Raw genomic sequence first — 24,969 nt, forward strand, 5'->3', positions numbered from 1 at the left:
TGGGGAGGATGCAGACCAGATCCTAATGGACCTCATCTGCAGTGAAACAAATCTCACAAAGACCCATACACCACTCCAACTTAAAAAAATTTATTGCAAGATTTACAAGATTAGAAAACTAGAAAACATGCTTTCAAAAAGGTAAACATTTTATCACAGCATTTCATTCAGTCATAACTTGCGCAGTCTCTGACGTGAGCTGCTGACAAATCCGGTGGACGCCACAGCTGGTACAGGAACAACAATGCGATACAGGGCACCGCTATGTCCTTACTCAGTCCATCGATGGCCGCAGTGTGGGGCTGTACACACGTAGTACAGTCTCATGGCGTCCTGCAGGGAGGGAAAGGGAGTATTAGGGACATCAAGCTCTCAATCCTTGCCACCAACCAGTCACAGGTACAACTGAACCTACCTGCACATCATTGGGACTGTGAACAGGGACCCGTGAGTGGAGCGTTTGACAGAGAGTACTCAATAAACGTATTCCTCACACACACACAAACATTGCCTTCTCGTTGTCGTAGCGATAGCTGTACATCCTTCATTGTCTTCCCTGGTATATTTTCACATAGCGGGTCCTGGACTGAGCTGCTGGGCTTGGGTTGGCTTTAGGGTGCCTTTTCCACCATACACGGCAGAATATTCCATCACTTCACTAATGGGATGTGTAAATATGTATATGCTGTTTGTATACCGTATTTAATGTAGACACTTCTGATTATTTTGTAATGTAATTGTAACTACATTGTGGGGTGCATCATATTCTGATTTGTGTGTAGTCTTGTGTTAACGCGGTGGTAATTAAAGATGGTACATCCTCGTGCCGAATAAAAAGCTCTTCACCCTCAGTGGGAGAGACAGAGAGATAAGGGCCACTGAGAGTTCGCACTGGGAAAAGAATACTATGGAGCTAATATTGTGTGTTCCGGTAGGTATCTTTCTGTAAATATTGGCAGTTTTCACTAATTTTTTAAAGTTTGATTTTTGACACACCTAATAAAACACCCTTGCACTAAAGTGCTAAGTGACGGCAGGCACTTTTGCTTTGGTCTCAACCCACGTATCTAACACAGCACTTTAACATGGACGTAATGGGGTATATATTATGAACATAATTCACACTCTCAGTCCTTGTCACTACCCAGACACAGGTATCACTTAATTTGCCCAAGGAAGAGGCACTTTCTCAAACGTAACATCACAAGGCTGTACCATCACCCTCAGGTCTGCCTGTGAGGAGTTTGTACGTTCTCCCCGTGACCGCGAAGGTTTCCTCCGGGTGCTCCGGTTTCCTCCCACAGTCTAAAGCTGTACCGGTCAGTAGGTTAATTGGTCATTGTAAATTGTCCTGTGATTAGGCTAGGGTTAAATCTGGGTTGCTGGGAGGTGTGGCTCAAAGGGCCAGAAGGACTTTCTCGTGCTTTATCTCAATAAATAAAATAATAATCTAGTTACAGAATATAGAACAATACACCACAGTACTGGCCCTTTGGCCCATGATATTGTGCAAACCCTTTAATGTACTTCAGGATGAATCTAACCCTTCCCTCCTACACAGTCCATAACCCTCCATTTTTCTTTCATCCATGTGCCTACCTAAGAGTTTTTACCACCACCACCTAGGGTGACAGGGTAGAGATACATCTCTACCAAAGGAAATGCCAGGCACTCCTGCAGGTCACCCTTGGGCAAGGTGTAGCACCTGCTTAGCCCCCGATCAGGGTCACGTGAATCCATGGGAGCAGGTGGTGGATGGTCGTACGAGCAGCCGGTGCAGATCACAAGTCCTGGTTATGTGACCACTGACACCAGGCAGACAATCTCTGAAGAGTATTGATAATGGCTGGGGTCACCAATGAAGGCAATGGCAAACCACGTCATGCTCTCTTCTCGCTGTTCTCCTGGAAGAAGGTAGGGGAGGGTCACCAGATTCAGGAACAGTTAGAACCCCTCAGCCATCAGGCTCTTGAACCAGAGGAGATAACTTCACTCGCCCATCACTGAAATGTTGCCACAACGTATGGACTCACTTTCAAGGACTCTTCATCTCATGTGCCTGATATTTGCTTATAATTGCTTATTATTTCTTATTTTTATTCTCTTTTTCTTTCTGTATTTGCAGCTTGTTGTCTTTTGCACATTGGTCTTTCATTGGTTCTATTGGATTTATTGAGTATGCCCACAGGAAAATGGATTTCGGGGATGCATATGGTAACATATAGGTACTTTGATAATAAATTTATTTCGAACCATCACAAAGGACTCTCTCCATCTAGGATACGCCCTCTTCTCCTTACTACCATTGGAGTCTGAGCATCCACACCCAATGTTTTTGGAACAGCCGCTTCCCCTCCGCCATCAGATTTCAGAATGGTCCATGAACACCAGCATACTATTCCTCTTTTGCAATACAGTGGATTCCAGTTAATCTGGCTATTTGTTAACTGGGGCAGCAGCTGATTTGGGCCAACTCTTAAAGAACAAAAACAAAGTAATAAGATAGCCAGGATTCCTTACGTTTACTTGGGACACTACGCTGCCTAATTGGGACAAGAGACAGTTACCGAAAGCTTCTAACTAGATTTCAGTCGTGTAGCTGTTAAACATGACACATGCTTAAAGCAAGTAGTTTCTAAATAGCAAACATAAGGAAATCTGCAGATGCTGGAAATTCAAGCAACACACACAAAATGCTGGTGGAACGCAGCAGGTCAGGCAGCATCTATAGGGAGAAGCGCTGTCGACGTTTCGGGCCGAGACCCTTCGTCAGGACTGACTGAAAGATAGTAAGAGATTTGAAAGTAGAGGGGGAAGGGGAAATGCGAAATGATAGGAGACCGGAGGGGGAGGGGTGAAGCTGAGAGCCGGAAAGGTGATTGGCAAAAGGGATACAGAGCTGGAGAAGAGAAAGGATCATGGGACAGGAGGCCTAGAAAGAAAGGGAGAGGGGTGCACCAGAGGGAGATGGAGAACAGGCAGAGTCATGGGTAGAGAGAAAAAAAAAAGGAGGGGGAAGAAAAGCACTAAATACATCAGGGATGGGGTAAGAAAGGGAGGAGGGGCATTAACAGAAGTTAGAGAAGTCAATGTTCATGCCATCAGGTTGGAGGCTACCCAGCTGGTATAGAAGGTGTTGTTCCTCCAACCTGAACTATGAAGAATTTGAAAGTAACAACAATCATCTTTAATGTTACCTTTGGTTCCCACCAGCCACTCAGTTCTCACCTGTGGCTCCAGTAGCTGTTTGCTTGCGACAGTGGCCACACCCTGCTATACCGCTGCGAGAGGTGGGCTAAACCAGGTGACAGCAGCTGGCAGCCTCATATCTCAGTGAAACGGGAACATGCCTGTCCTGGCAACGGGAACTTGGCTCCAGTAGAACATAAGAAACAGGAGCAGGAGTCGGCCATCTGGTCCGTCCAGCCTACTCCGCCATTTAATAAGAACATGGCTGATCTGGCCATGGACTCATCTCCACCTACCTGCCTTTTCTTCATAACCCTTAATTCCCCTACTATGCAAAAATCTATCCAAGCTTGTCTTAAATGTATTCATTAAGGTAGTCTCCACTGTTGCATTGGGCAAAGAATTCCACAGATTCACCACTTTCTGGGAAAAGCAGTTCCTCCTCAGAGATTGATAGGTTCTTGATTGGACATGGCATCAAAGGTTACGGGGAGAAACTGGGGTTAAGAAGGATAACAAAACTCCAGAGCAAAAGCTCCCAAGTTTGAACCTAGTCGCGCGCCCTCCCCCACCCACCTCCCGGCATGCTTTCCATCCGTGCCGGGTTGAGTGTCGAGCTAGCCACTCAGCCTCGTAAAAAATACAAGGGTTGAGTCAGGAATGTTCATATTGTGATCCGGTTAATCCGAAAGGAGACCAATCCTGACACCACGTGCCATACAAAAATGGCTAACTGTCTGGTGCGACACGCTATGAAATGACCATTGAAATACTAATCTTATCTTCCATTTTTCCTTCCAAAGTGGATGACCTCACATTTACCAACATTGTACTCCATCTGCCAGACTCTTGCCCACTCATTTTAACTTTCCTTATTGCTCTGCAGACTCTCCCTATCTTCTGCACAATTTGCTTTTTCACTCAATTTGGTGTCATTAGCAAACTTACACAGGGTTCCCTCTTCTGTTAATGTATATCGTGAATAATTACGGGTCCAGCACCGACCCTTGCAGCGCACCGCTCAACCAGAGAAACACCTATGTATCCCAACTCTCTGCTTTCTATTAGTTAACCAATCCCCTATCCATACTAAAACATCACCCCCAATCTGTGCATCCTTATCTTATGGACAAGTCTTTCATGTGGCACCTTATCGAACACCTTCTGGAAATCCAAGTAAATAACGTCCATCTGTTCCCCTCTATCCACTGGGCTCATTATATCCTCAAGGAACTCCAGTGAGTTTGTCAAACAGGACCTGCCTTTGCTGAATCCATGCTGCGGCATTCATTTCTTTCCAGAAGCCTCACTATTTCTTCTTTTAAAGAAGAAGGGTGTGTGATCTACAGTGAGGAAGGTGCTTTTGCAATGCTCTGTAGAGCTCGAAGAGAATGATGAGTCACAGAAGACGTCATGGTCATCCACCACATCCAAGGAAGACCTAGTTTGTACCACTGGACCCGGACTCCTGAGGTCGAGAGAGTGGAATGGACCCAGTGCAGCGGCTTTTCCGCTTTAAAACTTCTCCCGCACAGGCTTCCTGTCAATGTCGGATATGACGGCAACCACCAGGATTATTGGTGGTGCTCTAATTTGGCCTGTATTTAAATACATAATCTGTTACTCAGTTTGCCTTTGTTATACCTTTATTAACTATTCCATGAAACTTCAGCTAATTAAGGCACCAGCTTAACTGGACCAAAATATACTGGTCCTGATATAACCCAATTAACCGTAATCCACTGTATTTATATCATAACATAGCTATTTATGCCTTGCACTGTATTGCTGCCACAAAGCAATTAATTTCATGACCTATGTCACTGATAATAATGCTGTTTGTAACCCTGCAAACTAGGGAACAGCCTGGACCGCATATCTTAGTGACAGGCATCAGTCCTCACCAGTATACCCTTGACGTGAAGCCATGCAGCACAAGAGCACTGGTTGTTCTTTATGTTCTTAAAAAGGTATTAGTTGAATCAATGAGTTTGTAACAAGAGCAAATTTGTAGTTTCACTAACGTATAATTTGTACTTCTCTAACTTTTTATTTTTCACAATATGTGGTGTTACATTCCACCTACTGGTGGAAAAATGTTATGACAGCCCCGTAACAGTTTATCGTCTTTCATTTTTCATTGACTAAGTGTTACACAGGTATAACATTCTTGTCTTCTAACTGGCCCTTGTTTATCTTAGGAATTTACCTGATCTCGGTATAACAGTATCTTTTTCTGCAAAAATCACCATCTTGTCTTTGCCCTCATTTCTTTTCTTTAGTAACCCTGACCCTGCTGCTTTGTTTAAACTTTCAATGAATGATTGCAAAGCAACAAGTCTTCAACTCATTCTTGGACTGCTAAAAGAACCCACGGATTGAGAGTTCATCAGATCCAACTCCACTTTAACTGTTTCACTGGTGTGAGTGCCAGAGGAGGTCTGGGCTTTCAACCAAGCTCTATGCACACAGGTAGTCAGTATTACGTCTTCCTCTCTATACAAAACGCCATTAGAAATATTAGCGTGCATCAGACGATGAGGCATAGAGTGGAGAGACAGCAGCTTTTACCCAGGGTGGGGATGGCTAATACATTGGAAGGAAGTATGGAGGAGATGACAGAGTTCTGTTGACTACCTATTCCTCTCCATTGATGCTGCCTGACCTGCTGAGTTCTGTGTGTTGCTCTGGATTTCCAGCATCTGCAGTCTTACTTGTGTTTAGAGTTAGTAGTTTTTAAACAGAGGGATGGGTGTGTGGAACACACTGTCAGGGGTGGCGGGAGAGGCAGATACACCAGGGACATTTAAGAGACTCTTAGACAGGCACATGGACGAAAGAAAAATGGAGGGCAATGTGGAAGGGATGACCCAAGTCCTTAAGACTAACTTGCTGCCCATGGTTAGGGCAGCAATAAAGGTCCTCCATCTCTTTCTGTCCTTGGTCCCTCAAATGCAGAAGGATTCTTCATTGCTGTCTCCGTAACAGTTCTATTTAACCAGTCAGGGTTGTCGGCCCTGAGCTGAACCCCCGAACCTGGAGGACCAGTGGACATTCTTAGTCTGTCCTCTACCCTTTGACCTGTTTGGCATGGGTGACCCTACCAACAGCCAAAGCATAAACCCTGACTCCAGCCAATATATCACTCTGAATCACTGAGGCACGCAAGCCTCCATGTGGTCCTCTTGGAGGAAGACCATAAGACATTGGAGCAGAATGAGGCCATTCAGCCCATTGAGTCTGCTCTGCCATTCCATCATGGCTGATTTATTATCCCTCCCAACTTCATTCTCTCGCCTTCTCCCCATCTCCCTTCATGCCCTGACCCATCAGGAATCTATCAACCTTTGCCTTAAATATACACAATGGCCTCCACAGCAACGAATTCCACAGCTTCACCACTCTCTGGCTAAAGAAATTCCTTATATTGGCAATAAAGTGCTTCTGATTCTGATTGCAATAATCTGAATGCTTACATTCCATGACCGGCAAAGAGGAGCTTCACCAGTGAAAGAAAATCAGAAACTAAAAGATTGACTTCTATTCACAAAAGGATAAAATTCAGACTTATTCCCAAAGGAAACAGTGGAAATAAATAGTTGTTAGGTTATTAGTTGTATTAAGAATGGTATGTATGTGGTTTGACGATACCACGATAGCTGCATGATTAAGCTGTGTTGGACTTGTCATACCTCAGCCCTTGCGCTGTGTGATTGGAAAAATACTGCTTCCTTATGTCCGCACCTGCAAAAATGAGCAAAACACAGTTTCAGAATTTAATGATTGCACGTGACAGAAAGATTAACAGTATTCATTGTGGAATAAAGGAGGCAAAAAATGTAAACTATAGAACTTCACAGAGGTATAGGAACATCTAGAGAGGTATCAGCAACTGCTGTGCATTTTGCTTCGCGGAAACGTGGCTATCTTGGATGCAGCGCTGCAGTCCAAGGGTTTCACCAGTCACTGGAGTACGCTTTATGATTAACTCACCTTGGTGCACAGTCATGGCGGTTCTGTCTCAGTCCTGCTCATTGAGCAATCAAGTGTCATTCATTTTATTTGCCGAGGGTGTTTTCCGGTAGTGGTGTACATACATTCCTTCTGAGGCACTGGAGGAGCCGAGCACCGTGACCAGCAGTCACGAAACAAATTACTCCAATGCCTTTCTTGTCACTGCGGGAGACAACTACCACCAGCGTACCCCCTGTGGAACCAGAGGCGCCAACAGACTTGACCGCTGTTATAGAAACATCAAGGACACTTACCTGCCATCTCACAGCCACACTTTGGAAAGTCTGATCAACTGGCTGCATTTCTACCCCCAGCGAATAGGCAGAGACTAAAGACCACAGCACCAGAGTTGAGGATCAAAAGTGTATGGTCAAAAGAGGCAGAGGAGTGCTTACAGGACTGCTCTGAGTCGGTGGACTGGACAATATTCAAGGATTCATCTTCCAATCCGAATGAATACGTCACAGTTGTCATGGGTTTCATCAAGACCTGAGCACATACCTTCGAGAACACACCCCAAACAAAAGCAGTGGATCAACTAGGAGATTCGTACTCCATTGAGGGCTAGAGCTGAAGGAAAACCTTGCCTGACAAATCTGTTGGAATTCTTTGAAGAAATAACAAGCAGGATAGGCAAGGGAGAATCGGTTGATGTTGTGTACTTGGATTTTCAGAAGGCCTTTGACAAGGTGCCACACATGAGGCTGCTGAACAAGTTACAAGTATCACAGGAAAGATTCCAGCATGGATCAAGCAGTGGCTGATTGGCAGCAGAACAAGAGTGGGAATAAAGGGAGCCTTTTCTGGTTGGCTGCTAGTGACTAGTGGTGTTAAACAGGGGTCAGTATTGGGACCGATTCTTTCCATGTTAGGTGATGGAATTGAAGCCTTTGTTGTAGAGTTTGCAGACGGTAGGTGGAGGGGCAGGTACTTTTGAAGAAATAGAGAGGCTACAGAAGAACTTAAGACAGATTGTGGGGAGAATGGGCAAAGAAGCAGCAGATAGAATACAGTGTTGGGAAGTGTACGGTCATGCACTTTGGTAGAAGAAATAAAAATGTTGACTGTTTTCTAAATGGAGAGAAAACATAAAAATCTGAGGTGCAAAGGGACTTGGGAGTCCTTGTGCAGGATTCCCTAAAGGGTAATTTACAGGTCAAGTCTGTGGTTAGGAAGGCAAATGCAACATTAGCATTAATTTCAAGAGGACTAGAATATAAAGCAAGAATGTAATGATGAAACTTTATAAAGCATTGGTGAGGCCTCACTTAGAGTATCGTGAGCAATTTTGAGTCCCCTATTTTAGAAAGGGTGGGCTGAAGTGGAGAGGGTTCAAAAGAGGTTCACGAAAATGATTCCAGAATTGAATAGCTTGTCAAATGAAAAGCGTTTGATGGCTCTGGGCCTGTATTCACTAGTATTCAGAAGAATGAGAGGTGACTTCATTGAAACCTATCGAATGGTGAAAGGCCTGGATAGAGTGGATGTGGAGAGGATGTTTCCTATGGCGGGAGAGTCTAAAACCAGAGGATGCAGCCTCAGAATAGAGGGGCGTCCTTTTCGAACGGAGATGAGAAGGAATTTCTTAAGTCAGAGAGTGGTGAATCTGTGGAATTCTTTGCCACAGGCAGCTGGGCAGGCCAGGTCTTTATGTACATTTAAGTCAGAGGTTGATAAGATTCTTGATTGGTCAAGACATGAAGGCAGGAGATTGGGGTTGAGAGGAAAATTAGATCAGCCATGATGAAATGGTGGAGCAGACTCGATGGGCCAAATGGCCTAACTCTGCTCCTATATCTTATGGTCTTATCAATCACATTCAAGACCAGAACTGTACAAGTCCAGATACAACTTATGGCAAAAACAATTGCGGTTGAAGTTAGAGACAGGATCAGATGCACGTCAGCTGCGGCAGGGTTTGCAAACTATTACAACCTGACATGGTGAATGGCTGTGATGCTTCACTCTCAGATGAGCTCAGTGCCTGTTAGGCACACTTTAAAAGGGAGAATACAACCACACTCGTGCAGATCCCTGCAGCATCCGCTGTCCCTGTGATCTGTCTCAGAGGCCAGTGTCAGAACATCTTTCAAGAGGTTGAAGCCTTGCAAGGTGTCAGGCCCCAGTGATGTATCTGGGCAGAGCACTGAAGCCCTGTGCCAACCAGCTGGTGGGAGTGTTCAAGGACATCGTCAATCTCTTACAGTCAGAGGTTCCCAACCGCTTCAAAAGGTGACCCATCATACCAGTGCCCAAGAACAGGGTGAACTGCCGCAATACCATCGCCCAGTGACACTCACATCTACTGTGATGAAGTGTTATGAGATGTTGGTCGTGGCTACAATCAACTTCTGCCTAAGCAAGTACCTGAACCTCCTACAAAATGCCTGTTGCTACAATAGGTCTACAGCAGGTGTAATCTCACTGGCTCTACACTTGGCCATGGATCACCTGGACAACAGCAATCCCTACATCAGGCTGCTGTTCCCTGATTACAGCTCACTGGGCCGCTGTACCTCCGTCTGCAATTGGATCACTGACTTCCTCATTGGGAGACCACAGTCAGTGCAGGAAATGACACCTCTTCTTCATCAACACCAATTCACCTCCAGAAGGCTTGCTTAGCCTGCTGCTCTGCTCTCTCTACAACCATGACCGCGTGGCAAGACACAGCTCAAACGCCATCTATACACTTGCTGGTGGCACAATTGTTGGCAGGATTTCAGGTGGTGACAAGGAAAAAACACGGGTAAGATAGATCAGCCTTGTGATGTCGCAACAGCCTTGCACTCAACTTCAGTAAGACCAAAGAATTGACTGTGAACTTCAGGAAGGGGAAGTTGAGGGAACACACATCAGTCTTCTTTGAGGGTTCAGCAGTGGAAAGTGTGAATAGTTTCAAGTTTATGGGGAGGTCAACATCTCCAAAGATCCGTCTTGGGCCAAACACATTGATGCGATTACAAAGGAATTTGAGGAGAATTGGTATGTCATCAAAGCCACTCACAATTTCTACTGATATATTCTAACTGGTTGCCTCACCAACAGAGGTATTCAAGAGCTGCTTCAATAGGTACATGAAAGTGCTGGAAATAGAAGGATTACATAAAGATTAGCTACATTTGTCACATGGACGTCAAAAGATACAGTGAAACGCTCTCCCACTGTAGACAAAGATAAGACAGGACAGCAAGGCTAGAAGTTGTGGTGAAGTTCTACTTACTTTGGACAAGGATGGTCTTCTGTTCTGGGTAGCGTTGGATCCTGTGCCACGTCTGCTATTATTTGTGTAAGCTCACTGTTTGAGAAAAGAAAACATTCATGAACACAAGGCAAGGGGTTTTGATGAAACAAAAGAATTAATGCTTCTCGATGTGAAGACTGACAAAGTCAGCAAGTCCAGAGGTAGAAAGCTAGCAGGTGAAAAACCCCAGGTGGGTCTTGTCCGGAGACTGTGAGTCTGAGAGTCCAGGCCAGGGAGGGGGGGGGGGGTCCAGAGTCGGGGCTGTGAATCGGTGTGCCCGGGCCAGGGACTGGACGTCAGGATTGAGTCTGAGAGTGTGGCCCAGAGGGGGGGTCCAGAGTCGGGGCTGTGAATCGGTGTGCCCGGGCCAGGGACTGGACGTCAGGATTGAGTCTGAGAGTGTGGCCCAGAGGGGGTCCAGGCCAGGGAGGGGGGGTCCAGAGTCGGGGCTGTGAATCGGTGTGCCCGGGCCAGGGACTGGACGTCAGGATTGAGTCTGAGAGTGTGGCCCAGAGGGGGTCCAGGCCAGGGAGGGGGGGTCCAGAGTCGGGGCTGTGAATCGGTGTGCCCGGGCCAGGGACTGGACGTCAGGATTGAGTCTGAGAGTGTGGCCCAGAGGGGGGGTCCAGAGTCGGGGCTGTGAATCGGTGTGCCCGGGCCAGGGACTGGACGTCAGGATTGAGTCTGAGAGTGTGGCCCAGAGGGGGGGTCCAGAGTCGGGGCTGTGAATCGGTGTGCCCGGGCCAGGGACTGGACGTCAGGATTGAGTCTGAGAGTGTGGCCCAGAGGGGGTCCAGGCCAGGGAGGGGGGGTCCAGAGTCAGGACTGTGAATCGGTGTGCCTGGGGCAGGGACTGGAGGTCAGGAGCCCAACAACTGAGTCTGAGAGTGCGGCCCAGAGGGAGTCCAGGCCAGGGAGTGGGGGTCCAGAGTCAGGGCTGTGAATCGGTGTGCCTGGGGCAGGGACTGGAGGTCAGGAGCCCAACGACTGAGTCTGAGAGTGCGGCCCAGAGGGGGTCCAGGCCAGGGACTGAAGATCAGAGGCCCAATAACTGTGAGTCTAGACTATGGACTGGAGGTCTGTGGCCCAAGATCTGATAATCGCATGTCTGTGAGCTTGGGAGCCTGATGACTGAGACTCTGAGGCAGGGAATGGAAGTGGGAAGCACGATGACTGCGAGTCCAGGGCTAAGGCCTGGAGGTGGCCTAGTCTGGGGGTTGAAGCCTGTCTGTGTTTGTGGGAGGGTGGGAAAGGGATTTGTTGTTGCTTGTGCTGTTCTGCTGGGCATTGTGGGCACATTATGTTGGTGCCAGAACGTGTGGCAATGGTTGTGGACTTGATCCTGACACATGCCAGGTTCTGTTGGTTGTTAATGCAAACACCGCACTTCACTCGATGTTTTGACAGGCGCATGATAAATAAATCTGAACCTGAAACGAGTACTGGCAACAGACATTCGGCATGGCTGATCACAATCAATAATTAACATTAAAAAACAGAATCTACTGAACCCACTGCTATAGCAACCACTACTGTATCACGCTGTTCATAGTGGTGCTGCCACGTTCTCCACTCTTCATTCTGCTTTTCTCTGTTAATCCATTTGCGTCACTTTAGCATTTCTTCCCGTTGTTGAGCACTACAGCACAGAAAGGCGCTTTGGCCCATTTGCTCTGTGCTGAACTGTTACTCTGCTTAGTTCTATCAATCTGCACTGGGACCATAACCCTCTAAACCCCTCCCATCCATGTACCAATGCAAACTTCTCTTAAACTCTGAAACCAAATCCTCATCCACCACTTCGGCTGGCAACTTGTTCCACACTCTCACCACCCTCTGAGTTCCCCTTAAATATTTCACTTTTCACCATTAACCCATGTCCTCTAGTTCTAGTCTCACCCAACCAGAGTGGTGTTATGTACCCCGTAACTGGGTGTCTGACCAGCAGAGCAAGAAGAATCTGTTGAAGTCTGGTGTTACCAAACTAAAGGTGTTTATTAGTAAACTACACAATACAATATCAAAAATGCAAAAATACATATAAAACAAGTTAGCAGTAATAAACCTAAAAGTGTAGGAATAATAATAATCAATAATAAACAAGCTCTATCGATGTCTAGGGGTAAATGAATTGTCATAGGAGAGAGGGAGGGAGAGGGAGAGGGAGAGGGAGAGGGAGAGGGAGAGGGAGAGGGAGAGGGAGAGGGAGAGGGAGAGGGAGAGGGAGAGGGAGAGGGAGAGGGAGAGGGAGAGGGAGAGGGAGAGGGAGAGGGAGAGGGAGAGGAGAGAGAGAGAGAGAGAGAGAGAGAGAGAGAGAGCGAGAGAGAGAGCGAGAGGCAACAGCTACAGCTACAGCAGGCAAACCTTTTGTGGCTTTCTTAATCTGTCGTATCGTTGTGGCCATTCAGTTATGACCCCTCTGGTCTTCAGCTAGACTGTTCTTCTGTGGTGGACTCGTCACTCTGGCATGAGTGGACACACACACAAGTCCCCACCGGCCCTGCTGTAACACTGTGAGCTTTACTGACCGATCTCCTGGTTCGGTCTCCGAAGCCCCCACCTTTCTGTGGGTTCCCAACACTCAGTCAGTGTCCACTGGTGTGTCTGAAGGGTGTCTCTCCAGACCTGTCTTTTATCCCCACTCACGGGGTCTCAGCTATCCATCAACTCTGAATGACCGTGTCCATCAAATCAGGCCACTCCTGCTATCTCCTGAGGAATGTTAACGAGCAAAGTAAATTCCTTTGGTAAATAATCCAGGAAGAGTCAAAATACAGTAAATCAACAGTCTCTCTCCCCCTCTAATCTGTAGCAGATGTTCTTGCCTGGGCTTTATCTCTCTCTCTCATGAGCAGCATAGCAACAGCAATAGTTCGTAGTTCTCGGGGGGGGGGGGGGAATGGTTAACTCTGCACCCCATTGTCCATCAGGTCTGTTCATCACTCATAACAGTGGAAAATTCCTGCTTGTAATTTATCTATACCCCTCATAATTTTGCAAACCTCTATCAAATCTCTCCTCATTCACCTATGCTCCAGGGAATAAAGTCCTAACCTAGTCAACCTTTCCCTACAACTCAAGTCCTGTGAATTTTCTCTGCACTCTTCCAATCCTACTAATATATTTCTGGTATGTAAGTGACTAGAATTGCACACGACACTCCAAATTTGACCACATCAACATTTTAAACAACTTCAGCATAAAATCTCAACTCCTGGCCTCAATACTTTGATTTAGGAAGGTCAGTGTGGCGAGGTGGAGATACGTCTCTACCAACGGAGGTGTAAGACACTCCTTCCCTCCGCTAGCCTGCAGGTCACCCTTGGACAAGGTGTAGCACCAGCTTAGCCCCTGATCAGCCATGGGGGCAGGCGGTACTGCCACAGTAACAGTGAGTTCAGAGTTCAATCCCAGCATCCTTAGTAATGGGTCTAAAACAACTGCAATATATATGAGCAGCCAGTGCAGATCACACGCCCTGGTTACGCGACCACTGACTCCAGGCAGACAATCTCTGAAGGGTATTGATAATGGCTGGGGTGACCCGTCTTGTAAAGACACTGCCCAGAAGAAGGCAATGGGAAGAGCATGATCGCCCACGTCATATGACCTGACTCACAATGAACGAGTGTACTAAAAGCTTTATGTCCTTCGTTTTTGCCCTCAGGCTGCACCATTCTGTTTTGTGCTCATCACTGTAATTATCAGTAAAGTGCCAACTGTTTACTGTGCACATTACACAAGGAATTTCATTCCACCCTGGTGCATATGGCCAGCCACGGTAGCGTAGCAGTTAGCACAGTGCTATTATACCCCGGAGTTCAATTCTGTACGTTCTCCCGAGAACGGGTGGGTTTCCACCTACAGTCCACAATGCACCAGTTAGTAGGTTCCAGAAACAAAAGAGGAGGTTGTTGACTTCAGGAGGGCATGGAGCAACCACTCCCCGCTGAACATCGACTGCTCCTCGATGGAGATCGTTAAGAGCACCAAATTTCTTGGTGTTCACCTGGCAGAGAATCTCACCTGTTCCCTCAACACCAGCTCCATAGCCAAGAAAGCCCATCAGCATCTCTACTTTCTGCGAAGGCTGAGAAAAGTCCATCTCCCACCCCCCATCCTCACCACATTCTACAGAGGATGTATTGAGAGCATCCTGAGCAGCTGCATCACTGCCTGGTCCAGAAATTGCACCATCTCGGATCGCAAGACCCTGCAGCGGATAGTGAGGTCAGCTGAGAAGATCATCGGGGTCTCTCTTCCTGCCATCACGGACATTTACACTACACGCTGCATCCGCAAAGGAAACAGCATCATGAAGGACCCCACGCACCCCTCATACAAACTCTTCTCCCTCCTGCCGTCTGGGAAAAGGCTCTGAAGCATTCGGGCTCTCACAACCAGACAATGTAACACTTTCTTCCCCCAAGCTATCAGACTCCTCAGTACCCAGAGCCTGGACTGACACCTTACTGCCCTTCTGTCCTGTTTATTATTTATTGTAATGTCTGCACTGTTTTTGTGCACTTTATGCAGTCCTGTGTAGGTCTGTAGTCTAGTATAGCTTTCTCTGTATTGTTTTTTTACGTAGTTCAGTCTAGTTTTTGTACTGTGTCATGTAACACCATGGTCCTGAAAAAACGTTGTCTCATTTTCACTATGTACTGTATCAGCAGTCATGGTCGAAATGACAATAAAAGTGACTTGACTTAATGGGTAAATTGTCCTGTGACTAGTTTAGGATTTATTTATTTAGAGATACAGTGTGGAGTTGGCCCTCCTGGCCCTTCGAGCCACACTGCTCAGCAATCCCCGATTTAATCCTAGCCCAATCACAGGACAATTACCTCTGAATAAACACGACAATAAATAAACCTGAAATCCTAAATGTTAACATAGCTCTCTGCTGCCCTCTTGTGACAAACTCAGCACCTTTCCATCCTCAAACTGCATTTCAAGGGGTTTGTCAGAAGCAAAACAGTCAAAATGCTGGAGGAACTCAGCAGGTCAGGCAGCATCTAAGGAAATTCGATGTTTCAGGCCGAGATCCTTCATCAGGACAGGAAAAGAATAGGGAAGACACCAGAATAAAAAGGTGGGAGGACGGGAAGGAGGAGAGTGGAAGGTGATGGGTGAAGCCAGGTGGGTGGGAAAGGTAAAGGGCTGGAGAGGAAGGACTCTGATAGGAGAGGAGAGTGGACCGTGGGAGAAAGGGAGGGAGTAGGGGACTCAGTGGGAGGTGATAGGTAGGTGAGAAGAGGTAAGAGGCCACAGAGGGGAACAGAAGAAGAGGGGAGGGGGAGGGAAAAACAATTTTTTAAACCAGAAGGAACAATCGTTGTTCATACCATCGGGTTGGAAGCTACCCAGATGAAATACAAGTTGTTGCTCAATACAAGGTTCAGGCTTATTATCACAGTCTCTGATAATGTGTTGCTTTGCGACAGCAGTAAAGGGCCAAGACATAAAATTACTGCAGATGTACAGAGGAGAGCATTCTAACTGGCTGCACCACTGGGGGGGAGGGGGGGGGTTACTACACAGGTTTGAAATAAGTTGTAAACTCAGTCAGCTCCATCACGGGCACCAGCCTCCATAGTGTCCAGGACATCGTCAAGGAGTGATGCCTCAAAAAGGCGGCGTCCATCACTAAAGAACCCCGTCACCCAGGACATGCCCTCTTCTCATCGCTACCACCCGGGAGGAGGTACAGGAACCTGAAGGCACAGACTCGACGATTCGGGAACAACTTCTTACCCTCTGCCATCTGATTTTTGAATGGACATCGAACCAGTGAACACTACCTCACTACTTTTTTATTTCTATTTTTGCACTACTTATTTAATTATTTTATATATTCTTATTACTGTACTGTAATTCACAGATTTGTATTACAATGTACTCTTGTCACATAACAACAAAATTCACAACGTATGCCAGTGATATTAAACCTGATTCTGATTACAGAATAAATCAAACAAAAAAAAAGATGCAGTGCAAGTTAGCTAACAGCCTCTGCTGGTGTGGCCAAGTAATTTTTAATATTAGGATATCGCTGCAAATTAATGGAATGCTGGAAATGCACTAATTATTAGGTTACAGCAACAAGCACACACTTGACCACTCCTTTTGCGCTGATGGAGGAAGCAGAAAATCTCCGGATATTTGGACACATACCGTTGTCCGGTGAAACCAGCCATTAATCATGTTGAACTGCAGACAGATAAATGCACAACTTCTGTCCTGATCTTGCACGAGCCAGTAATCAGACCAACCTGACAACCTCCAACATCAGAGATCAGGCAACCAGTACAATTCAGAACGACACTGTGCAGTCTCTCTGAGGGATGCCAACCCTGACAAAATTTATCTTCCATTCGACAGGAGTTCGGGGACACCTTCGCTCACTGCTCCCACTCTGTGAGCTCTGCGGCTCTCCAACTCTTCGAGCAAGGAACTGATCGTGGACTTCAGGAAGGGCAAGTCGAGGGGTCACAAACCAGCCATCATCGAGCAGGGGTGGTGGTTCCTAACCTGGGGGCCACAGACCCCTCAATTAATGGTAGAGGTCCCCGGCATAAAAAGGTTGGGAACCCCTACCACAGAGGGATCAGAAGTGGAAAGGGTGAACAGTTGTCAACATCTCTAAAAATCTATCCTAGGCCCAACACTTTGATGTAATTATAAAGAAGGCACAACAGCAGTTACATTTCAATCGGAGTGCAAGGAGATTTGGTGAGTCAGCAAAGACTCTTGCAAATTTCTACAGATGTACTGTGGATAGCGTTCTAACTGGCTGCACCACTGTCTGGCATGGGGGAAGAGCGCCGCTGCACAGGATGGAAATAAGCTGCAGAGACTCAGACCATTAACCTCCCCAGCATCTCCATGGAGCGATGCCTCAAAAAGCCATCATGAAGGACCCCCCCCCCCCGGTCACTCAGTACACGCTCTCATCTCATTGCCATCAGGGAGGAGGTACAGGAGCCTGAAGACACACACTCAACGACTCAGGAACAGCTTCTTCCCCTCTGCCATCCGATTTCTGAATGAACATTGATCCCATGAATAGTTCCTCGGTATTTCTCCCCTCTCTTTTTCGTGCAACTTATTTTTCGTACACACTTACTGTAAATTATGTATTTTTATGCATCTTCCCCACTGTTCCCATCCACCCTCCACCTTCAGCCACTCTCCCTTGACTCCACGGTCCGACTTCCTCACCTGTGATCCCATCATCACCTTCAGCCAGCCTACATCGCTGTTCCCACACTCCACTCCTCGATTTGCCTATCACCCACCCATCCTCAGCTGGATCCAAACGACTGCTTGCCAGCCTGGCTCCGAAACCTTCCTTCCTCCGTTTTATACCTGCTACCTCCCGCCCATCGTTCAGTCCCAACAAAGGGACTCAATCTGAAATGTCGACTGTCCCCTTCCCTCCATGCATGCTGCCTGACCTGCTGAGTTCCTCCAGCAGGTTGTGTGTTGTCCCAGATTCTAGAATTTGCAGTCTATTGTTTTCCCAAGAAACCATAAGCACTCAACGTTAGCAAGACCAAGATACTGACCGTAGAATTCAGGAGAGGGAAACCAAAGGTCCATGGGCCAGTCCTCAACAGAGGATCGGAGTTTGGAAAGGGTCAGCAACTTTAACTTCCTGGGTGTTACTATTTCAGAGGACCTGTCCTGGGCCCCGCACGTAAATGCAATTGCCAAGAAAGCATGGCAGCACCTCTACTTCCTTTAGGGAACTGTGGAGATTCGGCACGACCTCTACAACCTTGACAAACTCCTATCGATGTGTAGTGGAGAGACTGGCTGCATCACGGCTTGGAATTGGAAAACCAATACCTTTGAACGGAGAATCCGACAAAAGGCAGCAGATTCGGCCCAGTACTTTACTGGTATAACACCCTTCAGCACATCTACACCACTACCCACGTCATGCTGTTTTCTCACTGCTGTCATCAGGTAGAAGGTACAAGAGCCTCAGGACCCACACCACCAGGTTCAAGACCAGTTACCACTCCCTCAACCATCAGGGCCTTGTGTAAACTCACTCGCCCCTCCATTGAGATGTTCCTATAACCAATGATCTCACTTTAAGGACTCTTTATCTCATTATTCATTGCTATTTATATTTGCATTTGCACAGTCTGTTGTCTTTGCCCTCTGGTTGACCTTTCAGCTATGCTGTTTACAGTCACTACTCTATAGATTTCCTGATCATGCCTGCGGGAAAATCAATCTCGGTGGTGACAAGTATGCGCTTCGACAATAAAACTGACTTTGAACTTAAGCCACAACGATGCACAGCTTAAACCCACACACAACAGACAAGCTCCAGCTTTACTTACTCAACTTCGTGCGTGATCTTATTGACGTAGATACAGCTGTTATCAGCCTCCTGCTGGTAGTCACAGTTCCGACACTGTAAATAAAACACAAATCATTTGACATCTCATCCACCCATTTCAATTCCACTGCCCGTTCCCATGCCGACATGCCAGTCCATGGGCTCCTCTACCACCACGATGAAGACACCCTCGGGTTGGAGAAGCAACACCTTGTATCCTGTCTGAGTCGCCTCCAACATGATGGCATGAGCGTCGATTTCTCAAATTTCCAGTAATTGCCCCCCTCTCTCCTCACCATTCTCCATTCCTCATTCCCTGTTTCATCATATCTCCTTACCAGCCATAACCTCCTTCTGATGCTCCTCCCACTTCTCTTTCTTCAATGCTCTTCTAACCTCTCCTATCAGATTCCCCCTTCTCTAGACCTGTATCTCTTTCACTAATTGACTTCACCCCTCCCCCTCTCCTAGTTTCACCTATCACCTACCACCTCGTACATCTTCCTCCCATCTCGTACATCACCTCCCACCTTTTCAACGACTCCTCATCCTTTTTTCCAGTCCTGAAGAGGGGTCTTGGCCTGAAACATCAACTGTATGCTCACTTCCATGGATGCTGCCCTGCTGAGCTCCTCCAGCACTTTGCGGGTGTTGCTCAGATTTTCATCATCTGCAGGTTTTGTGTTTATAAATCATTTGAGTAACATAAAACCCTCAGCTTTTTTGGAGGTGCGGTGCATGGATGGATTGGGAGGAGCACGTGTACCAAACCTCTTCAGCAGGCATCTCCATTTGCACACTAATGGGTGACCCCCTTTCAAGCAGCGGTTGGTGTAGTTGGTCGTTCAATGTTATTACAGAGCCAGCAACCCGGGTTCAATTCCCACCGTGTCTGTAAGGAGGCTGCACATTCTCCCCTTGTGACCGCGTGGGTTTCCTCTGGGCGGTCAATCCAGGGATGTACAGGTTGGTAGATTAATTGATCACATGGGTGTAACTGGGCGATAGATTTGCTGGCGATACAACTATTATTGGCAGAGTCTCAGATGCTGATGAGAGGGTGTAGAGCACCGAGATACACCAGTTAGCTGGGCGGTGTCACAGCAACAACTTGCACTCGACGTCAGTAAAACCGAAGAACTGATTGTGAACTTCAAACGGGTAAGACTCATGGGGGTGGTCAGAAGTGGAGAGAGTGAGCAATTTCAAGTTTCTGGGTGTCAACATCTCTGAGGATCTAACCTGGTCCCATCGTATCGATGCAGCTACAAAGAAGGCAAGAGAGCAACTATAATTCATTAGGAGTTTGAGGAGATTTGGTCTGTCACCTAAACACTTGCAAATTTCTACAGATGTACCGCGGAGAACGTTCTAACTGGCTGCATCACTGCCTGGTATTCAGTGGATGGTGGGGGGGAAGGGGTCTACTGCAGAGTTTCGAAATAAGCTGCAAAGAGTTGAGCATTTAATTAGCTCCATCCTGGGCACTAGCCTCCGTAGTATCCATGACATCTTCAAGAAGCGATGCCTCAAAAAGGTGGCATCCATCATTAAAGACCCCCATCAACCAGGATTTGCCTTGTTCTCAGGGAGGAGGTACAGGAGCCTGAAAGCACAGTGATTCAAAAACAGCTTCTTCCCTTCTGCCATCCAATTTCTGAATGGACATTGAACCCATGAACACTACCTCACTACTTTTCCATATCTATTTTTGCACTACTTATCTAATATATAAAATATAATTCAGTTTTTCTATTATTTCGTATTGCATTAAGTTAACAAATTTCACAAATTTGATATTAAACCAGATTCTGACATGGGCTCATTGGGGCAGTAGGGTTAACATAAGTTCTGAGAAGACAAACTTTGTACTGTGTCTGAAATTTTTAAGGAATGGATTATTAATTGTGCAAGGGTGAATTTCTAGCTAAAAATGCGGTGATGTGGGGCAGGGGGTCACTCGAACATTGCACAAAAGTGCCCATCATACAACTGGCCCAGGCACTTCAATTCATGACACAGACGCGCTTTGCAGAAACACACCCTGTTTACATGTAGTGTGGAATGACTGCGTGGAAGACTAGACTGCTGACTTAAACCCAGTCTAGCACTTGGCAACAGAGTCTGAAGGAAGATGCTGCCGAGAGGATTACCGGGGTCTCAGCAACACCACCAACACCCCCTCACCCAGTGTGACAGTTTATACAAAGACCCAAAGCATCCCACAATATCTTTGACCCACTACCATGAGGAGGGAGGTACTGGACTGCCAGACTGGGTAACAACTTCTTCCCCCAGGCTTCTGCCACCACGGAGGCCTGGTCACTGGGATAGCGAGCTGTTTACTGTTCATCCCGTGGAGAAACGCTGCTCCGGTTGGCTCTCTATATCCAGTCAGATGACAATAAACTTCAACCTGGTCCCATGATATCAGAATGACAGGGAGAGTTCCCTAACCCCGTCGTTCACGCTCGAACTCACCGCGTAAAGCAGGATTCTGTTCTCTTTGTCCTCTTTCGGGTACAACATGTTATTGCTAAAACCAAGAGAAAAAACAAGGTAATCGTTATTGATCAGAAAATGCCCAAATGGTCCCACACCCTCCACGCCATCACTCCGCCCTCTCCTGCACGCACAATCCCCGCTCCCATTCGTTCCTCACCCCTTTCCCCACGCGTTTCCAACCGGCCCCGGCCGCACTCACCACTCCTGACAGAAGCGGATCCCCACAAACCCGGGGCCGCCGTGACCCGCTTCGAAATCCATCGCCGCCGCCATTGCCGCATGCGCAGCCCGGCTCGGTCCCGACAGGCGACGGGTGCCGGACGGCGGCGGCGAACGCAACGCGAACCCGGCCCGGGACCGACTTCAAAACCAACCTGCGGCTCATGGCTGGCAAGTGTCAAAATCCGGGGGCACAAGGAACGTTGAAAGCTCAGAGTAAATCTATCATAAAGTACCTGTATATTCACAGATGCTGCACTCAGATTAATTTCATTTCAGATAAAATCGAAATATAGCAACATTTTTTGAAAAGTTAAACATAAACAAAAGCTAATAAGCCAACACACCAAAGATTGTGCTGGGGGCAGCCCGTAAGAGACGCCAGACACTCCGACACTCTGGTGTCACAGTGAGGGGTGTGGGGTGTGTCGGTGTCACAGTGTGGGGTGTGTCGGTGTAACAGTGAGGGGTGAGGGGTGTGTCAGTGTCACAGTGAGGGGTGTGGGGTGTGTCGGTGATACAGTGAGGGGTGAGGGGTGTGGGGTGTGTCAGTGTCACAGTGAGGGGTGAGGGGTGTGTCAGTGTCACAGTGAGGGGTTTGGGGTGTGTCGGTGTCACAGTGAGGGGGGTGTGGGGGGTGTCGGTGTCACAGTGAGGGGTGTGGGGTGTGTCGGTGTCACAGTGAGGGGGTGTGGGGGGTGTCGGTGTCACAGTGAGGGGGTGTGGGGTGTGTCGGTGTCACAGTGAGGGGTGAGGGGTGTGTCAGTGTCACAGTGAGGGGTGAGGGGTGTGTCGGTGTCACAGTGAGGGGGTGTGGGGGGGTGTCGGTGTCACAGTGAGGGGTGAGGGGTGTGTCAGTGTCACAGTGAGGGGTGAGGGGTGTGTCGGTGTCACAGTGAGGGGGTGTGGGGGGTGTCGGTGTCACAGTGAGGGGTGTGGGGTGTGTCGGTGTCACAGTGAGGGGTGAGGGGTGTGTCGGTGTCACAGTGAGGGGTGTGGGGTGTGTCAGTGTCACAGTGAGGGGTGAGGGGTGTGTCGGTGTCACAGTGAGGGGCGTGGGGTGTGTCAGTGTTACAGTGAGGGGTGTGGGGTGTGTCAGTGTCACAGTGAGGGGTGAGGGGTGTGTCGGTGATACAGTGAGGGGTGTGGGGTGTGTCAGTGTTACAGTGAGGGGTGTGGGGTGTGTCAGTGTCACGGTGAGGGGTGTGGGGTGTGTCGGTGTCACAGTGAGGGGGTGAGGGGTGTGTCGGTGTCACAGTGAGGGGTGAGGGGTGTGTCAGTGTCACAGTGAGGGTGAGGGGTGTGTCGGTGTCACAGTGAGGGGTGAGGGGAGTGTCAGTGTCACAGTGAGGGTGAGGGGTGTGTCGGTGACACAGTGAGGGGAGTGGGATGTGTCAGTGTCACAGTGAGGGGTGTGGGGAGTGTCAGTGTCACAGTGAGGGGCGTGGGGTGTGTCGGTGTCACAGTGAGGGGTGTGGGGTGTGTCGGTGTCACGGTGAGGGGTGAGGGGTGTGTCAGTGTCACAGTGAGGGGTGTGTCGGTGTCACAGTGAGGGGTGTGTTGGTGTCACAGTGACGGGTGTGTCGGTGTTACGGTGATGAGTGAGGGGTGTGTCGGTGTCACAGTGAGGGGTGTGGGGTGTGTCGGTGTCACGGTGAGGGGTGAGGGGTGTGTCGGTGATACAGTGAGGGGTGTGGGGTGTGTCAGTGTTACAGTGAGGGGTGTGGGGTGTGTCAGTGTCACGGTGAGGGGTGTGGGGTGTGTCGGTGTCACAGTGAGGGGGTGAGGGGTGTGTCGGTGTCACAGTGAGGGGTGAGGGGTGTGTCAGTGTCACAGTGAGGGTGAGGGGTGTGTCGGTGACACAGTGAGGGGAGTGGGATGTGTCAGTGTCACAGTGAGGGGTGTGTCGGTGTCACAGTGAGGGGTGTGTTGGTGTCACAGTGACGGGTGTGTCGGTGTTACGGTGATGAGTGAGGGGTGTGTCGGTGTCACAGTGAGGGGTGTGGGGTGTGTCGGTGTCACGGTGAGGGGTGAGGGGTGTGTCTGTGTCACAGTGAGGGGAGTGGGATGTGTCGGTGTCACAGTGAGGGGTGTGGGGTGTGTCACGGTGAGGGGTGAGGGGTGTGTCGGTGTCACAGTGAGGGGTGTGGGGTGTGTCAGTGTCACAGTGAGGGGTGAGGGGTGTGTCGGTGTCACAGTGAGGGGTGTGGGGTGTGTTGGTGTCACAGTGAGGGGTGAGGGGTGTGTCAGTGCCACAGTGAAGGGTGAGGGGTGTGTCAGTGTCACAGTGAGGGGTGTGGGGGTGTGTCGGTGTCACAGTGAGGGGGTGTGGGGGGTGTCAGTGTTACAGTGAGGGGTGTGGGGTGTGTCAGTGTCACAGTGAGGGGTGAGGGGTGTGTCGGTGATACAGTGAGGGGTGTGGGGTGTGTCGGTGTCACAGTGAGGGGTGTGGGGTGTGTCAGTGTCACAGTGAGGGGTGTGGAGTGTGTCGGTGTCACAGTGAGGGGTGTGTCAGTGTCACAGTGAGGGGTGTGGGGTGTGTCGGTGTCACAGTGAGGGGTGTGGGGTGTGTCAGTGTCACAGTGTGGGGTGTGGGGTGTGTCGGTGTCACAGTGAGGGGTGTGAGGTCTGTCGGTGTCACAGTGAGGGGTGAGGGGTGTGTCAGTGTCACAGTGAGGGGTGTGTGGTGAGTCGGTGTCACAGTGAGGGGTGTGGGGTGTGTCGGTGTCACAGTGAGGGGTGTGGGGTGTGTCAGTGATACAGTGAGAGGTGAGGGATGTGTCGGTGTCACAGTGAGGGGTGTGGGGTGTGTCAGTGTCACAGTGAGGGGTGAGGGGTGTGTCGGTGTCACAGTGAGGGGAGTGGGGTGTGTCACTGTCACAGTGAGGGGAGTGGGGTGTGTCAGTGTCACAGTGAGGGGTGTGGGGTGTGTCGGTGTCTCAGTGAGGGGTGAGGGGTGTGTCGGTGTTACAGTGAGGGGTGAGGGGTGTATCAGTGTCACAGTGAGGGGTGTGTCAGTGTCACAGTGTGGGGTGTGTTGGTGTCACAATGAGGGGTGAGGGGTGAGGGGTGTGTCAGTGTCACAGTGAGGGGTGAGGGGTGTGTCGGTGTTACAGTGAGGGGTGAGGGGTGTATCAGTGTCACAGTGAGGGGTGAGGGGTGGGTCAGTGTCACAGTGAGGGGTGTGGGGTGTGTCAGTCACAGTGAGGGGTGTGGGGTGTGTTGGTGTCACAGTGAGGGGAGTGGGGTGTGTCAGTGTCACAGTGAGGGGTGTGGGGTGTGGGGTGTGTTGGTGTCACAGTGAGGGGTGAGGGGTGTGTCGATGTCACAGTGAGGGGTGTGGGGTGTGTCGGTATCACAGTGAGGGGTGTGGGGTGTGTCAGTGTCACAGTGAGGGGAGTGGGATGTGTCGGTGTCACAGTGAGGGGTGAGGGGTGTA

The 24,969-nt window shown here is 48.8% G+C and overlaps 1 protein-coding gene across 1 annotated transcript; it reads right to left on the reverse strand.

The window, feature by feature from the left end:
• Positions 1-74: 74 nt before the first annotated feature.
• Positions 75-21,623, reverse strand: polr2i (RNA polymerase II subunit I). The gene is made up of 6 exons (XM_073029363.1): positions 21,511-21,623; positions 21,288-21,342; positions 18,808-18,881; positions 10,427-10,501; positions 6,882-6,933; positions 75-333 (listed from the first exon to the last, which is right to left on the reverse strand). The coding sequence occupies exons 1-6, from the start codon at positions 21,582-21,584 to the stop codon at positions 271-273; spliced, it is 393 nt and encodes a 130-aa protein (XP_072885464.1). The 5' UTR covers positions 21,585-21,623; the 3' UTR covers positions 75-270.
• Between the last annotated feature and the right edge of the window lie 3,346 nt (positions 21,624-24,969).

This window comes from Hemitrygon akajei, chromosome 25, assembly GCF_048418815.1.
Source record: "Hemitrygon akajei chromosome 25, sHemAka1.3, whole genome shotgun sequence".
NCBI lineage: Eukaryota > Metazoa > Chordata > Chondrichthyes > Myliobatiformes > Dasyatidae > Hemitrygon > Hemitrygon akajei.